At 41.5% G+C, this 18,590-nt stretch overlaps 1 protein-coding gene across 1 annotated transcript; it reads left to right on the forward strand.

Annotated features, from left to right (window-relative positions):
* The first annotated feature begins 5,694 nt into the window (after positions 1 to 5,694).
* LOC141092359 (chymotrypsinogen A-like) lies at positions 5,695 to 17,087 on the forward strand. Its single transcript, XM_073578426.1, has 7 exons — positions 5,695 to 5,825; positions 5,911 to 6,014; positions 7,855 to 7,934; positions 9,884 to 9,962; positions 13,185 to 13,365; positions 13,505 to 13,638; positions 16,868 to 17,087. Exons 1-7 carry the CDS (start codon positions 5,774 to 5,776, stop codon positions 17,027 to 17,029), a joined length of 792 nt encoding a protein of 263 aa, XP_073434527.1. The 5' UTR covers positions 5,695 to 5,773; the 3' UTR covers positions 17,030 to 17,087.
* Positions 17,088 to 18,590: the final 1,503 nt, after the last annotated feature.

The raw sequence follows: 18,590 nt of genomic DNA on the forward strand, positions 1-18,590 counted from the left end.
GGAGCTAATGTGGGGCCCATTATACAGTTTGTGGGCTAAAGAGGAAGCAATTATAAAGTTTGGGGACTAAAGTAAGGGCCATTATACAGTTTGGAGGCTAATTCGGGGGCCATTATACAGTTTGGGAGCTAATGCGGTGAACATTATACAGTTTGGGGGCTAATGCTGAGTATATCAGAACTGTGGGCCCATCATACTGTGTATAGGAGAGCTGTGGGGACATCATACTCTGTATAAAAGAGCTATGGGGGCACCATACTGTTTATAGAAGAGCTGTACATTGGGAGACTGAGGGGACATTATCAAATGTTAAGTGGACACTTAACCCCTTTACGACCTTGGATGTACTCATACGTCCAGGTTGGTTTGTACTTATTGACCTTGGACATATGGATACGTCATAGAAATTTTGCGCGCACAGCCTCTGTGCGTGAGAGATCACTGCCGGGTGTCACCTGATTCTGACAGCTGACAACCGGTACTCTGTGCAGGTGCGGTGACCTCTCGCAGGTACAAACTGGGGTTGAAATTCAGCCCTGGCATTTGAAATCACACATGTTGTCCCCGTCCCCAAGCACCAGATGGGATATATTACTAATATTACCCTGGATGGAGGAAAGAAAGTTTTACTACAAGACCAATTTTTCTAATGATACTCATGGCCTGCTGGGGTAAGTGACTGGCCAGTCCAGCCCTGGCCTCAACGATCACTTTAACCTCTAAATGATGCTATTGATCTCGATCGCAGCATTTAGCAGGTATGCAGTGGGAGGAAGATCCCTCTGCTCTCCGATTGGCGCCCAAGTGAAGTCATCGCGAGGGGCCAATTATTGACATGATTACCCAATGTCATCATGACAACATCCAAGTGACCAGAGCTAGCAAACTTGCTACACCATGCTCAGCGCATCATGTAGCAAGATTGTCTGACACTGCAACGTTGACAGTTTGCAAAGCGTAGCAAAGCTCCTGCTCCTGCATTGCTATGCCATACAAGTGATCAAACTGCAAAAAGTGAGAGTCCCATAGTGGGACAAAGTAAAAAAAAAATAGAAAAAGTGAAAAAAAATTGTAAATATATAAACAAAAATAAATCACAAAATAATAATAAAAAATAAAATATTTTGTACCCACAAATAAATATGCTTCTGAAAAAAAAAGTACACATATTTGGTATCGCTGCATCCGGAACGTCCTGACCTATAAAACTGTCCCACTATTTAACCCCTTTAGTGAACACTGCAAAAAAAAGAGGCAAAAAATGCTTTATCATCAAACCACCGAACAAAAGTGGAGTGAAATGTGTTCAAAAAGATTAATGTAAATAAACACGGTATCGCTGAAAACGTCATCTTGTCCTGCGAAAAAAACAAGCAGTCATACAGCTCCATGAGCGAAAAAATAAAAACGTTATAGCTCTCAGAAAAAAATGATGCAAAGAAAACTATTTTTTCTAAAAAATAGCATTTATTGTGTAAAATCAACAAACATAAAATAAACATATAAATGTGGTATTGCTATAATGGTACTGACCCAAAGAATAAAGACACCTTATCAATTTTAGCACACGCGGAATAACATAAACTCCCCCCCCACCCAAAAAAAAAAAAATTCCTGAATTGCTGGTTTTTGTTCATTCTGCCTCACAAAAATCAGAATAGAAAGTGATCAAAAAATGTCATGTGTATAAAAATAGTACCAATAAAAATGAACTTGTCCTGCAAACGAGTCCTTGCATGACTCAGTCGGCAGAAATATGGAAAAATTATAGTTATCAAAATATGGGGATGTAAAAATCAGTTTTTGCGAAAAAAAAATCTACTTTTAGTGTCTGAAAAGCCTGCTATAAATCTTGCATCGCTGTAATCACACTGACCCAAAGAATAAAGTCATCTAATCAACTATAATGCATGAGGAACAGCATAAAAAAAAAATTCTTCACTTTATGTAAAATGTTCCCAATAAAGGCTTCAACTCAATCCACAAAAAAAGCTCCCACTCAGGTCCGTCATCTGTTAATGGCAATATATGGGGCTTCCACGTTACCAGTAGCACAAAAGCTCTGAAAAAGGGAAATGGCTTCTCAACCCCCCAAAATTCAGCAAATTCTGCACTTCCAAATCCAAATGCCCCCTCTCTTCTGAGCTCCTCAGTGTGCCTAAACCACAATTAGCATCCACATGTTTGGCATTTTTGTAGCAATGAGAGTTCATCTAATTTATGGGTGCGTATCTTCAGAAGCATGAGCTGGGCATAAAATACTGGTCACTACAACGTACTGGTCACTACAGTGACTTGGCACTACAACGTACTGGTCACTACAGTGACTTGGCACTACAACGTACTGGTCACTACAGTGACTTGGCACTACAACGTACTGGTCACTACATTGGCAGTTTGCATTTGTCACTCAGCAACATCCACTACTGCTTATTTCTGGAAAATATCCATGGAGTCAAAATCGTCACTACACCTGTAGATAAAGTCCCAAAGGGTTATAATTCCCAAAGTGGGGTCACTTGTGGAAGGATTCTGCTCTTTATTAGTGGCTCTGTATATGGAGTACGTAAACTATTCTTGGAAAATCTGTGCTCCAGGAGGCAAATAGCGCTTCATCCCTCCTGAGTCTCGCCGTGTGACTAAGCACTACTGTACAGGCATATAGATGGAATTTCTTCATTCAGCAGAATTTGTGAACAAATGTAAAATCTTGGGCTAAAACAAAATTTTGGTGGTAAAATGTAATTATTTTTTCTTCACTGCCCAATGGTATAAAACTCTGTGACCCACCTGTGGTATCAATATGATCACTGCACCACTAGATGAATTCATTGAGACATGTAGTTTGTAAAATGGGTTCATTTATGGGGGGTTCTGCTATTCTTGCACCTCAGGGGCTCTGCCAATGTGACATAGTACCCTCAAACTAGTCCAGCAAAATCTGAACTTCAGTATGGCTCTTCTTCCCTTCTGAGCTTTGCACTGTGCCTCAAAAGTAGTTTTCGACCACATGTGGGGTATCGGCATATGCAGGAGAAATTACACAACAAATCTGGGGTTCTATTTTTTCGTGTTACCATTGTGAAAATAAAAAAAATTGGGGCTAAAATAAATTTTTTGTCGGAAAATGTGATTTTTAATTATATTTTCTCGGCTCTATGTTATAAACTTCTGTGAAGCACCTGGGGGTTCAAGTTGCTTACCACACGTCTAGATACAATCCTTGAGGTCTAGTTACCAAAATAAGGTCACTTGTTTTTTTTTTACTGTTTAGGTACATCAGGGGCTCTTCAAATGCAGACCATGCAATGAAAGTCTGCGTTCCAAATGTCACGCCTTCCTTTCTGAGCCCTGCCGTCTGCCCAAGCAGTAGTTTTCACCCACTTATGAGGTATCTACGTATACGTACATAGGAGAAATTGCGCAACAATTTTAGGGGTCCATTTTCTCATGTTACCCTTATGATTTTTTTTGCGGCACTACATTATAGATGTCTGTGAAGCATCTGGGAGGTCAAGAAGCTCACCACACATCTAGATAAGTTCCCTGAGGGGTATAGTTTCTAAAATCGTGTCACTTGTGGGGGAGTTTCCACTGTTTAGGCACATGATCCGGACTCCAAATGCGACATGACATCCGCTAATTATACCAGCAAATTTTACTTTCAATAAGTTCAATGGCGCTCCTTCCCTTCCAAGCCTTGCTGTGTGACCAAACAGTAGTTTTCCTTCACATATTGGGTATTGGTGTACTTACGAGAATTTTTACAACAAAAGGTACTGTATGTATGGTGCAATTTCTTCTGCTACCTTTATGAAAATGCAAGATTTGGGGCTAAAAAATAGTTTTGCGCGAAAAATTTGATTTTTTTATTTTCACGACTCTACGTTATAAATTTCTGTGAATCACTTGGGGGTTCAAGGTGCTCACCACACATCTAGATAAGTTCCTTAAGGGGCCTGGTTTCCAAAATGTTGTCACTTGTGGGGGATTTCCACTGTTTAGGCACATGAGGGGTACTCCATGGTGTCTGCTAATTATTCCAAAATATTTTGCATTCAAAAAGCGAAATGGCGCTCCTTCTCTTCCAAGCCCTGCTGTACGCTAAAACAGTAGTTTTCCTTCACATATTGGGTATCGGCATACTCAAGAGAAATTGCACAGAAAATTGTACTGTGCAATTTCTCCTGTTACCCTTATCAAAATGCAAAATTTGGGGCTAAAAAACATTTTTCTGGGAAAAGTGTAATTTTTTTTATTTTCACAACTCAATGTTATAAACATTTGTGAAACAACTGGGGGTTATAGGTGCTCACCGCTAAAGATGGGTGATCACCTGGATGTTTGGGTCTGGCGGGTTCAGCCGAAGAGTTACAAAAAGTTCAGGTTCTGGCTCCAGAACAGAACCCGGACCTGAACACGGATGTCATTCACTTGAATGGGGGGCCTGAACATCCAGTGTTTGTCACACTGTCATGTGCATGACAGTGCGGCAAACACCTCATCTAATCAGCGGTAAAATCATCACCGCCGGCCAAATAGCTGTGGTCCACACACTGTCAAAATACAGTGTGAGCCAACAGCTGTGATCGGGAGGTATAAAGTTTACCTCCTGTCACTGGTGTTGGCTGATGGGACTACTGCTCAGATCAGCCAACACCTGCTGCTGCTAATAACAGTGAGAGCAGAAGCGGCTGATAGGAGTATTCAACAGCCGATGCCTGAACTGTAAATAAATAATAAAGAAAAACAGCGTGGGCTCCCCTGTATTTTTGATAACCAACCAGGCAAAATTCATAGCTGGGGGCTGCAACCCTCAGCTATCAGCTTCAGCAAAGCTAGTTATCAAGAGGAGTCCCAACTCCGATTTTTTTAATTATTTAAATAAGTAATTTCAAAAAACGGCCTGACAACCAGCCAAACTAAAGCAGACAGCTGGGGGCTGGTATTCTTAGGCTGGTAAGGGGCCATGGATATTGGCCCCCTCAGCCTAAAAATAGCAGCCGCCAACCAGAAAAGGCGCGTCTATTAGATGCACTAATTCTGGCGCTTTGCCTGTCTCTCCCAACTTGCTTTGTAGCGGTGGCAAGTGGGGATCATATTTGTGGGGTTGATGTCACCTTTGTATAGTCCGGTGACATCAAACTCAGCTATCCGTTACTAATCCTATAGCTATATGGTAAATAAAGACAGCCAGAATAAAGTCCTTTATTTGAAATAAAACAAAAAACACATTTTCAGTTTTAGCCAAGACCTGGCTGGAAGAAGTTGTCATGTTGGTCTAAGCCAAATGGTAAAGACGAGAAAAATTAATAACCAACGTTATAAAAACTAAACTTGAAAAACAATGACGGAATTGCATTTTTATTTTTTACCATTTCACCACTCTTGTATTTTTTTTTTAGTTTTTCAGTTCATGAAATGGTAAAATGAATAATTTAAAACTGCAACTTGTGCCACCTTCAAAAATAAGCCCCCATATGGAAAGAAAAACAAAAGTGCAGGATTTAAAAATTTGTTCTTTTAGGAAGGGGTTCATAACTCTAAAAAAAAGACTCTGATTGTTATTTGTCATGGAAGAAATCCAATAAGTTTCTTTTATAACATCTGTTTCTCCCACTCATTTTTCTCCGAGAACACCTGTTATCATTTTTTTTATTAATCCAAGGTTTTTTGATAACAGATTTGATTCTCCAATCTCATGCGGCGCTTATTAATCACTAATTGAGGATATAAAAACTGCACAAAATTCGATCAGGCTCCACTTATCACAATGGCGTTTCTGTGGCTTCTGTCCTGCTTTGCCCTGCTAGGGGGCACCTATGGTAAGTGGAGACATATTTGGATCACACTCTTTTACGGAGATCACCAGTTCTTACCATTTATACCTATCATGCACTTATTTCTCAGGTTGTGGTGTGCCAAGCATCAAACCAGTCATTTCTGGTTATGCCAGGATTGTGAATGGGGAGAGTGCAATTTCTGGTTCATGGCCATGGCAGGTGTCTCTGCAGGTAAAGTATTATATTACACACTATACTCTTTATTTTCTTTATATAAGTTCAGTAACCTGCACATATATTGCAGAATAAGTTAATAAACTTCAAACTTAATTTCCAATTTTGTGGCACAAATCGACAGTACACAAGAAAATAAGCCACTTTGTAATATATCTTATCAGATGAAATCCACTTCTTTCTCCATCAGGACTAATTATTCTTTCTCAAAATTCCCAATTATTTGGTAAAATCCATATTCAGTGAAGACAGACTGAGATAGGAGATGACAGTTGGTGCTCATAAAGTTCTATGGAGAACTGTAACTGCTTTTCTGCTGTTGCTGCAGAATGTGCTTGCCTCTTGCTCCTCCTCCCCCACCATAGAATTTTATAAGCACCAACTGTCATCTATCTTAGGAATGGAAAAATCTTTCTAAGCTGAACACAGATTTTACCCATGAATTGAAAGTGAAATATCAGTCCTGAAAGAGGAAAAAGCAAATTCCTCTGATAAGATATATTACTAAGTTGCGTATATCACTGAACTTTGAGAAAACCTTATCTTATTTGCTAGATAATTGGGGGAATATATTAAGGCTTCCTATGGCGGTCTTCATTGAAAGTGCGCTGGAGTAAAGTGCAACTACAGTATTTTATTAGGAAGTTCACGCGTTTTAAAAAATGTGGTGCATCTTTTCAAATCCGCGAGACAAAACCCAAATCTATGCATAGCCTTGACTTTCCTTCTGAACTGGAAGAAACAGATTCTCTCCCATTTAAGACAGAAAATCAAGGCTGCAGCCGTCCATATCCAGTAAGTGTTTTATCAGCAGCTAAGGCAGCTAGCTCTGACCAAGCTGTTATAGACAGATTCTGGTGGTAGAACATCTATGCCTCATGGGAAGTACTGTTTTTTTAATGAGATGGAAAGGTATTTGATTGGGGTCTTACAATCCCCCCACCAAAACTCACATACTCATCAACTGGTCCCCAAACCTTACTTGGTACTGCTGCCAGTGTCTCTTCATGGCTCCTCACCTTTTCCATTGGTGAATGTAAGGTGACTGCTGCAGCCAGTCAATGGCCACTGATTGGGTGCAGCAATCACTTGTTGTTTGAGTCAGAAGACAACGCTTGGAGATTGAGATGAGCGAACTGTAAAGTTCGGGGTTCGTTTGTTCCGGACATGTTGTGTCCATTACTAAACTTCAAACACGTACTTCTCTCGGAAGTCAATTTTGGTGTTCCGAGTTCAGAAGAAAGAGATAGAGAGCCTTTTGCAGCCCCCTAGCCCAAACTACGACCATTTTACCACAATTTTACAGCACAAAAGTTTGGATCTCCATTGACTTCTATTGGGTCTAGGTTCAAGTTCGGGTAAAGTTCTGGTACCTGAACCGAACTCTGGACTAAAGTTAACTTTAACCTGACGAACCTGAACATCCACAGGTTCGCTCATCCCTACTTGGAGACTGTTTCTTTTGTTTCAGAAGCGGTACCAAAAATTGCCAACTGTCCAAAAGTTTCTGGACAGTTCGGAAGAATTAGGACACTTTTTTCTCTATGGACTGTAGACGTGTATCACTTATAAAGTTAATGATTTATTATGGTTTACCAATGTATCTATAAAAAACATTAGCTCCATGATTCTTTGATAACTTGTTTAGAAGTACTGAGGAACGGGGGGGGGGTACATTAGGAGAGTGTGCTTTTTAAAAATTTTAAGACCACAATGGATCCATTTTTTAAAGGTATGCAAAGTAATTTGCAACTCCTTTAAAGTAATTCTATGGAATAAACACAATAACAAGGTTAATACCTGATTTACATTGCTTTGATGGTTTTGTTATCCACAGGACAGGACTGGATTCCACTTCTGTGGTGGTTCCCTGATCAATAGCCTGTGGGTGGTCACTGCCGCCCACTGTGGTGTCACGTAAGTATTGCCTAATTTCTTACCATGAGAATTATTTTGTCCACTTCAGTGGTTTTTGGATTTAATATTTGTATACCTTCATCTTCTGAATGATGAAATATGCAGAAAAGTTGTGGATACTGAAAATGGAGAAAGTACTAAAGCAGTGAAAAGTAGTCACTAAAGTTGACTATTGCGGAACTAACATTAAATAGTGAAACCTCACAAGTAAAACTGCATAAACTCCACAAACTTTACTTAATATTGATCAAAGTGTCTCTCCCCAGCCTGAAATGAGGCTGTTTTAAATGTGGTTACTATTCAGATGCAATAATTGTAAATTGCTAGTGATGAGCGAACATGCTGGAACAAGGTGTTGTCATGCCGCGCTCACCTGGGGGCGGGACCTCGGTTCCGACGTCATCTCTTCCGGAGCCGCGGTCACTACGGGGGTCCCGCCAGGTGCGCACGTGCACCTCTCGTACCTAGGTCCCTGCCTCCTCCGTGTTATGTCTGCGCTTGCGCTTTTCTCAGTTCGGTCTCCAGGTCAGTCCTCTCTATGGTACTGGAGGACTTGACCCGGAAGCTCTCGTGATCATGTGCTATATCAGGCTACCTCTTCCTAGGGGAGGTGCCTGATTATTGTTGTGCTTCCTGGCTTAGTCTGCCGTGTCCCTGCCTGGCTGTGTGCTGTATTCGGGTCCCCTACCTTGCACTCTGTTGTGCCTCTTGGCACACGCTCTGAACCTGTGCTCTGTCTTGTACTCAGTTGTGCCTCCTGGCACACACTCTGATCCTGTGCTCTGCCTTGTACTCAGTTGTGCCTCCTGGCACACACTCTGATCCTGTGCTCCATCTTACATTCAGCTATGCCTCCTGGCACATACTCTGATCCTGTGCTCTGTCTTGTACTTAGTTGTGCCTCCTGGCACACGCTCTGACCCTGTACTCTGTCTCACTCAGTTGTGCCTCCTGGCCCACGTTCCAATCCTGCACTCTGTCTTATGCTCAGTTGTGCCCTCTGGCACACACCCTGCTCCTGTACTTTGTTACACCTCCTGGCACACCTGCTGCCTGACTCAGTGCTCTGACGTGCTCCTTGCATGCATCCTGCTGCACTCACACCTGGACGTACGAAGTCTCTGTATACCACGTGTTCCCGTGTCCACACTTTACACGTTCCTGCAGACCCACTCACCCACTCGTGTCTCCTGTGAGCCGGCTGCCTGGTGCCAGCAGTCGTGGTACCTCACCCCCTTGGGCTTGCCCCTGACACTCCCTGTATAGGGGGTGGTCTTCACTAGGTCTGCTCGCCCTGGGAGGGTTGGTGCCACGACCCAGAGGGTCCATTCCAGGAGTCGTCACAGGTGTTACCTGAGCATAAGGTGTATTTGGCGTGCTCGAATAATATGTTCCAGTCCCTGCGGTTGCATGCCTTGCGGCTGTTCAACAGCTCAACACATGGTAGGATTACCTAACAAACATGCAACCGCGGCGACACGAACATATTTTTCGAGCACTCCAAAGACACTCGGTTAGCACCTGAGCATGCTCGGATAACACCTTATCCCAGCACGTGCGCTCATCACTACACTGGAGAAGCCTTGAACTGGCCCACCGGTGGACTGGTGTATTCCCTGGTGGGCCCCTATGCAGGAGTAAGCCACTTACATATCAACACGAGCAGTAGTTGACCCAATACTTTTGATTCATTATGTACAGACTAAAGCAGCATCTCATCATTCATTCAACAAACTACCCAGTTTATCATTATATAAAAGCCTAGATACATTTGTGAAAGAGGGTAATGTAATATTTGTATGTAGCTGAACAGTGGGATCCCAGAGTGAGTGTCACTAGTGGGCCTTAGAAATCCCAGTCTGACATATTGGGGAGTAAGATTGCTAGACTGTAGAGCTCATGAATACAGTGTACCAGCTGATATAGCCTTGTATATCCTTTATTTACAGAACCTCCCACCGCGTAATTCTGGGTGAATTTGACCGTTCCTCCTCCGCTGAGCCTATTCAAACTAAAACCATTTCTAGGGTAAGCAGAAGAAGTAAAGCAAAGACTGTTTATTCTGCTTCATAAAGAACATTTTATAATTAGCAATTTCTCGGCTGAAAATGCAGTTCTTGTGGCAGTTTTTATAGCAGTTTTCTTTTTCAATCAAAGTCAAGATTAGATTTAAATGGAATGGGAAATAAAAAGAAAACAATTATACCTGTCCTTCCTGCTGAATCCCCTTCTAGTTTAAGTGCAGAAAAATGCAATGGTGTTTCTCCCTCCCAAAAAGCGCTGTATGTGAAAAGCGTGTGTTCACACTGAGGGCCCGATTCATTAGCACTGGAGTTTCTTATACCAGTCTTAATAAGGCCATGCAAGAGTAAAGGCCCCGTTACACTAAACGATGCACCAGCGATCCGACCTTGTCAGGATCGCTGGTGCATGGCTACATGATCGCTGGTGAGCTGCCAAACAGACAGCTTCACCAGCGATCAGCACCAGCGACGATGCTGGTTTCTAAGGTAAATATCGAGTTACTAAGTGGCGCGCGTCACTTAGTTACCCGATGTGTACCTTAGAAACCTGCGTGCTTGCGCCGGGAGCTGCGAGCACGCAGGTTTCTAAGGTACACATCGGGTAACTAAGTGACATGCGCCACTTAATAACCTGATATTTACCTTGGTTACCAGCGCCTGCTTTGAGCACTAGGAGCATCGCTGATCGTTGGCTCCCGCTGCCACACGCAGCGATGCACGCTGGCCAGCGGGAGACTAGCGATCAAAAAACGGCCGTGCACGATAATGCACGATCAGAGATACCCGGCGGGGGGGGCGGTCGCTGCTTCCCATCACACACAGCGATCTTGCTGGTGAGATCTCTGTGACGTCTCAAAATCAGCGATCTCGCTAGCGAGATTGCTGTGTGTGACGGGGCCTTAAGATGTGCCAGACTCATTAAAAGGCGCACCCCACCTGTGTAATTAATGTCTTGCATGCACCTCGCCTGAGATGTTGCTTCATTCAAGGACTTTAGAATTTTCCAGAATTTGTTGAGTGTTTTGCATGCCTTGTCCCATGCTAACAACATCCACTTTGGCGCATAGCTGTTATGGACTGGCGTAAAAAATGCCAAAAGTTGCCAAATTTTGGGGCAAAATTGAATCGGGGGTATTAGTCTTTTTGATGAGTTTTTTTGAGAATAAGCTCCAAGTTGTTGAGAAGTTTTGAATTTTTGAGGAGAGTTTTGAAAAGCTTCCACTTCAAAAACTCAGGAAAAAGCGTGACCACACACTTCACCCTTTCACGGTGTATGACGTACTGGTACGTCCTACGCGGCTCCCTGACTTTTGATCTGGGCTTAAAAGCTGATCCGCATCTTTCGAGGCAGATGATAGGTGTGTTACTCAGCTATCACCTGCCTCTAACAGCCATGGGTGGAGCTGTTAACCTGTTAATTCCGCTGTCAATATCTGACCCCAGTAGGAGGGCGCGTCATCTGACATGCCCGTGAGGTGAATGTGGGACATCGATGGGTTGCACTTGCCATGACAGCCAGGGGTCTGCTGAAGACCACCGTGCCTGTTATGACAATTCACCTGTGAAATTTATATAGCACAAGGAATCATCAGATGATCACAGGTACAAGTCTCCAAAGGGGACTAACAAATGCAAGGAAAAAAATGTTTAAAAAATAAAAAAAAAATATATAACAGTTCAAATCACCTCCCTCATCCCCTATTAAAAATTAAGAAATACAAAAAAATAACAAACTTGGTATGGTTGCATTTGTTAAGTAAAAAGTCCAATCCATCAAGATATAAAATAAATTAGTCCAATCCGTGAATGGTTTAATGAAAGAAAAATCAAAACGCCAGAATTGAGGTGCTGCAACGACACAAAAAATGTAATAAAACACATTATTTCTAGCCCAAAGAGATGCCAATAAAAATATCAACTCTAGGTGCAAAAAACAAGCCCTCACGCAGGTCCATGTCCTGAACATTGAAAACTTTATGGCTCTTGGAAAATTAAGACAAAAGCCAATTTTTTTTTTTTTTTTTTACAAATTTCTGAATTTTTTTCACCACTTAAAATAATAAACTGCCCTTGTTTAGTATCTGCATATTTGGGCTAACCTGGAGAATCATGTCCCCTGGTCATTTTTACTGTACAAAAACAAACAATTGTGCTTTTTTTACTATTTTGCCACACAATTTTTGCCTGGTACAGCACATGATAAAATTGATGATGATATTCAAAAGTACAACTTGTCCAGCACAAAACAAGCCCTCACACAGCTACATCGACGGAGAAATAAAAAAGTTATGGCTCTTGGAATAAGGGGAGGAAAAAAACGAAAGCGCAAAAACCAGAAAAATCACATCATACTTGGTAAATTTTCTTATGTACAAATTGGCATAAAAAAAAAAATCAAAAACAAATTTCCGTTTCACACAATGGACCCAACTCATTTTTTGCATTTTTTTAAAGTACATTTTCTGTGTTGTCGTTTTGTTTTTTCGCTGATGGACATTGCACAAAATACATAAAAATTGCACTCGATATTTGATTAATTTATTGCAAATGAAAAGATGCTTTTTTCATTTGTTTATTTTGACGCCTTTTTTTTTTAGAGTAAAATATCCCACAATTCTTTCAGTAACTTTAAAATGTTGGAAACTAGTCTTTAGCTTCATGGAAAATAAAAAAAAAAAATTAGACAAATTTTGCGCCCCACTAGTGAACTGTCGTAGCGTTGCACGAAAATGTCGCAATGCTTTCAAGTCACAAGTGATGAATTAGTTGGAAACTTCTAGATCAGAAACCATGTCAAGACTGCTGAGCAAGCCTAAAAAAACGACACGGACTGGAAAACCTCTCCCCATAAAAATGGTGCAAAAGTCATAATGAACTTGGTGCAAAAATAAAAATGTAAAAATGTTTCAAATTCAAACTTTCAATATAAAAAAACACAAAAAAAAGATAAATCGTCGGCCAACGTATATTATGCCAAAGTTTAACAAAAGTAAGATGTAAAAAAAAAAATAAAATACTTACTGCTTACCTCTGTTTGGGGTCAGGGGCATTTTTTTTTCTTACTGCAACACGCTTTGAGTTTTTTTCCCCAGATTTTAGAAAGTATAGAAAATGTGAAGGTTTAGAAAAATACTTAATATCAATGGAATTTTTTTAAAAGTAGATTTAGAAGCATAGGAAACAAATGTGTGAGTAGACACCTTTAGCGGATTTTTTTTTTTAACAGGTCTTCAGACACCCCAGCTACAGCTCTATTACCATTGTAAACGATATCACGCTCATCAAGCTCGCCAGCGCTGCCTCTTTGGACAGTCGTGTGTCCCCAGTGTGCGTTGCTGCTACAGCTGATGTATTCAACGGAGGCGAGAGATGCGTCACCACCGGATGGGGCTACATCAGTGCTTCAAGTAAGGAAATGTTAAGAATTGAAATAAAAATGTCGGATTTCTACTGGCAACTTTATCTAGTGATAAAAAGCCGAGTATAATAATATGACCGCACTTTAATACACAGGATTTATATGCTGCATTATGTATTGTCTTTTAGCACAAACTACCCCAAACAAACTGCAGCAGGTAGCGCTGCCTCTTCTGACCAATAGTGACTGCCAGAGATACTGGGGTAACAAAATCCAGAGCACCATGATCTGCGCTGGAGCCTCTGGAGCCTCATCCTGCATGGTATACCTTTATATCTACTATTACTACTATATCTACAAATCATTTCTATGGTTTTGCTATGTATCATAGAGGACCTGTCATTAACCTTAAATATTTAAAGATGTGTTCCGACACTTAGGGTACCGTTACACTACGCGACGCACCAGCGATCCCGACAACGATACAACCTGGTCAGGATTGCTGGTACGTCGCTAAATGGTCACTAGTGAGCTGTCTTACAGGCAGATCTACTCAACGACGCAGCAACGATCTGGCGATCCGCAAAACAGCCTCGGCGGTCCTTGGGACCTTGTCACACAGCAGCTTTTCTGACGACTCACGCCTGCGTCCATGAGTTCTAAGTCGCCAATGAGGTCGCTCGTCGGCGTCAAACACAAAAATGCATGCTGGCCAGTGGGACACCAGCGATCAAAAAATGGCCCAGGACATTCGAGCACGATCAGTGAGATCGCAGCGGGAGCCCGGGCGCCGCTGCGTGTCACTCCTAGCAAGATCGCAGGCGAGGTCACTGTTGCGTCACAAAATCTGTGACGTTTCAGCGATCTTGCTAACGATCTCGCTATGTGAGACGTGGCCTTAAGAGTGAATTTCATACTATATGTGTACCTATCTTAATTAGTAATCTAATGACTTTTCTAATGTTCTTGATTTACTTATTCCCCTCTTTTCTCTAACTTCCAGTCTGTGTTTTTATATTTTTTTTTGTTTCTTCAGATGACAATTCGTTTGAGTCATCAGGAGGCAAGGGCTGATGTCTAGAGATGAGCGAATATTTCAATATCCGGTTCGGATTACGATCGCCGTATTTCCAATATTCGCCAGACATAGCCAAACACCATTGGAGTCAATGGGAGTAGAGATGAGCGAATGTGTTCCAAAGCAATCATCAAACATAAATTCGGCACGAATATGGTACAAATATGGCAAATTCGGATTCAGCCATCATTTTCCGAACATATTCGCTCATCTCTACTGGCATCAATCACAAGTCACCCCTTTTCATCCCTAAGGCAATGTTCTCATGTTGCATTTTTGCTGCGTTTGTTTTTTTTCCTAAGGCAAAACCTCCTGTCAGTAAGAAACTTGCCTAAAAAAGGCAGACTTTGCTTAGTTTTTATTGCAATTTTTGCAGCATTTTTGTCAGGATACATTTGCTTCTTGTGCACGCTGGTAAAGTTTAGTGCCTAAAAAAATAATCTGATTCTACTTCATCAGGTTTTGGCACAAAAACACAGCAAAACCTGATACCTGCATTTTTGCAGTATTTTTTGCACCACCCACTGCTTTCAGTGGGTGAAAAACGCTGATAAAACGCTAAAGAAGTGACATGCTGTATTTGGCAAAAACCAAGGTATTGCAGAAAATACCGGGGACTAAAAAAGCAAGGTGTGTGCTTGAGATTTCTGAAATCTCACAGATTTTGTTGTTACTGTAAAACACAGCTGAAAATTTGCATTAAAAAAACATTGAAAAAGCACAAGGTTTGAACATGTCCTAAAACAAAGCTTCATCAGGGCTGCGGCGCTGTGGTCATTCCCCAGAGTTGCTTTCCGTATCCTGAAATGGGACATCATCAGGCACATCCTTTTCAGAGACCAGGCTGTGTCTATTCTACTGAGCATGTGCCAGTTGTCAATTTTGACACATGCTCCTATGATCTCCTTCCTTGCCGAGCTCCTTCGTTGTGATCCTTTGCTGGCTCGACAGTTCTCTTTACTGAGCATGTGTCAGATGTCAATTCATGCTCAGTAGAAAAGACACAGCCGGGCCTCTGAAAAGGACATGTTTGATGACATCCTGTGTCAAGGCGGGGGAATGACCACAGCGCCGTCTGCTGCTGATACTTCGTTTCAGGGAGAAAAATCATTTGAGGAACAGCTGCACCTGCCCCCTGATGATGATCCATGTGAGAATCCCAAGTACATTCTGAGAGACTCAAATGAATCATCATCGGAAGTAATAAAAAAAAAAAACAGACTTCAAGTTAGTGTAAGGAAGTTAAAGTATAGGGTAAGGAATTTGTAAATGAAGATCATTAGAAAAGTGGTTAGAGGAATAGGTAAACAAATAGTTTGAAATTCACTATTAGGATCGGTCCACCCTTTATTTTTTTTCCACTAATTACCATTGTTCTCCTGAATCTGGCAGTGTTTTCTTTTTGTTCCTGCTCCTCTCCATTCCTGAGATATGGCTTACTCTAGCCTGCATACCAATCTAGTCTTTTTTTTTGTCAAGTGGACGTCGTCCTCTAAAACACGCCCACAGAGAAAATTTAAAGACCATGCCCACTTGTCTGAAAAAGATTAGATTTGTATACAGAGAGGAGGGAGCAATATATCTGGAATAGAAAAATGGAGAAAAACGATCATAGGCTCAAGAGAACAGCGGCATTTGCAACAACTAAAACATTAAATTTTTAGGGCGATTGACAGGTCCTCTTTAAACTACTAATAGCAGCTGCCAATTTCTCTGGTATACTGAAAAATAGCTATTTGCACAGTGCATTCCTCAAGTCAATAAAAACAATGTTATGTTGGTGGCAGCTACATCCGTAAGATCTAAGAGTCATAAAATATTTAGGTCTTCTATTTGTTAAATGAAGCAATCAAATCAGTCGCCCTCATGTGACAAATCTGTAAACATACCCGACTATGCTGGTGATCATTTAAAGAAGCCATTGATTAATTAGCATAAGTCATCAAAATTAAATTTACTTTAATTTTCATTTATATACTGTAGGAATTCACGCTTTCTGGTAGCCACTCGGATATGCACAAGCCCAGGGTTTTTAGATCAAAACAGAATTAAGTTTACTGTCCTTCATAAGCTTTATAGCTCCCTAATGAGAACAGCTTTTCTCAAGTACAAATGAATAACATAAACAGTCCATTCTTCAGGCACAATAACATTCCAGGTAGTAGTTGCTCCAGAATTTTAGAGCACATTCATCAAACAAACACTCCACTCTGCTGAGCTAACCCAGCTGCTGTTATTAGGCCTGTAAATCCTAGGTTAGATAATGGGAACAATCTTTCCCACACAGACTCTTTTAGTTGCTCATAAATTTCAGACCCCAAATCTAGTCAAATTAAAACTCTCTCAACAACACAGTGTTACTGGTATAGACTTTACATTACTGAGGCCAGACACCTCGGTGACACATATCTTCCATCCAGGACTTTACCTTCTGGTTTCTTACAATACATAATTATTTACTTTTTACTTTTAGGGTGACTCTGGTGGACCTCTTGTATGCCAGAGAAATGGAGCTTGGACTTTGGCTGGTATTGTGTCATGGGGAAGCTCTTCTTGCTCTACATCTTCTCCTGGAGTTTATGCAAGAGTAACAGCTCTTAAAGCCTGGCTGGATCAAACTGTTGCTGCTAACTAAACACCAAAATATGGTATATTTGCTGTCTTTAATAAACTATCTTTAGTGTCAAATACAATTGGCAGTTTTTTTATTTATAATATCACGTTACCTTTTCAGGACCCTTCATTTTGCTTAAGCTAGTGTTATAGGCTCACCTGGTGATGTGGATTATCCACTCCAAATGTTAGTGTTAGCAACAAGGACCAAAGGCAATGATGCCTTGCCAGGTGCACGTGGATCAGTAAGGACCAGCTGGAGGACAATTACATATAGGAACAGCACATAAGTCTATGCAGTTAGATATCTTGAAGCATTTATACACACAGTCAAAGCACCACTCCAGTATTTTTTTAAATTTTACCACTGGAGTGGTGCTTCCAATCTTAGTCCACTGTTCCCTCTCTTTTACTCACCTTCCGGCATCTTCATCTGTTTTCACCCCCGCTCCCGTTGGTCTCTAGGAGTTTGTAACCTGCCGCCTGTTTCAGTGTTTACTTGAGCCAGCAGGAGGTCGCAACTCAAAACATGTCTGAGAGCTTTGTTATAGACTTGCATTAAAAGCTTGTGACCGTTACCCCTGACTTTTGGCCAGTCATTAGCTACAGTCACAATATAGCACCGAGGGACTGGAGCGGCAACGAAAAAAAGGTGAAGACGCCGGAAGGTGAGTATAAGAGTAGGGGCAGGGACATAGGGTTTAAAGAAACACTCTGTCGCTGAAACCCTTTCTTCGTCGTCCCTGATAGAGGGGGCCTTTAACCACTGCAGTAGTAGACACATACAGTGGGGAAATTAGGTATTTGGTAAACTGCTGATTTTGCAAGTTTTCCCACCTACAAAGAATGGAGAGGTCTGTAATTTGTATCGTAGACACATTTCAACAGTGAGAGACATCTCTCACAATCTTTAAAGAAATCTGAAAAATCACATTGTATGATTTTTACATAATACAATTAATTTGTATGAAATAAGTATTTGATACAATAGGAAAAACAGAACTTAATATTTGGTGCAGAAACCTTTGTTTGCAATTACAGAGGTCAGACGTTTCCTTTAGTTTTTGACCAGGTTTGCAGACACACCGAAGCAGGGATTTTAGCCCTCCTCCTTACAGAGCTCCAAATCTTTCAGGTTTCAGGGCTGTTGCTGGGCAACATTGAGTTTCAGCTCCCCCAAATATTTTCTACTGGTTAGGCCACTCCAGGACCTTGAAATGCTTCTTACAGAGGTATCCCTTAGTTGCCCTATCTGTGTGTTTCAGGTCATTGTTATGCTGGAAGACCCAGCCATGACCCATCTTCAATATTCTTGCTGAGGGAAGGAGGTTGCTGGCCAAAGTCTCGAGATCCATCTTCCTTCAATACGGTGTAGTTGTCCTGTCCCCTCTGCAGAAAAGCACCCCCAAAGTATGATGCTTCCCACACCATGCTTCACGGTTGGGACGGTGTTCATGGGGTTGTACTCATTCTTCTTCTTCCTCCATATACGGTGAGTGGCGTTGATACCAAAAAGTTCTATTTTGGTTTTGTATGACCACATGACCTCCTACCATGCCTCCTTTCGATAATCCAGAGGGTCA

This window comes from Dendrobates tinctorius, unplaced genomic scaffold (genome assembly GCF_039654945.1).
Source record: "Dendrobates tinctorius isolate UK_male_01 unplaced genomic scaffold, ASM3965494v1 ptg000059l, whole genome shotgun sequence".
NCBI lineage: Eukaryota > Metazoa > Chordata > Amphibia > Anura > Dendrobatidae > Dendrobates > Dendrobates tinctorius.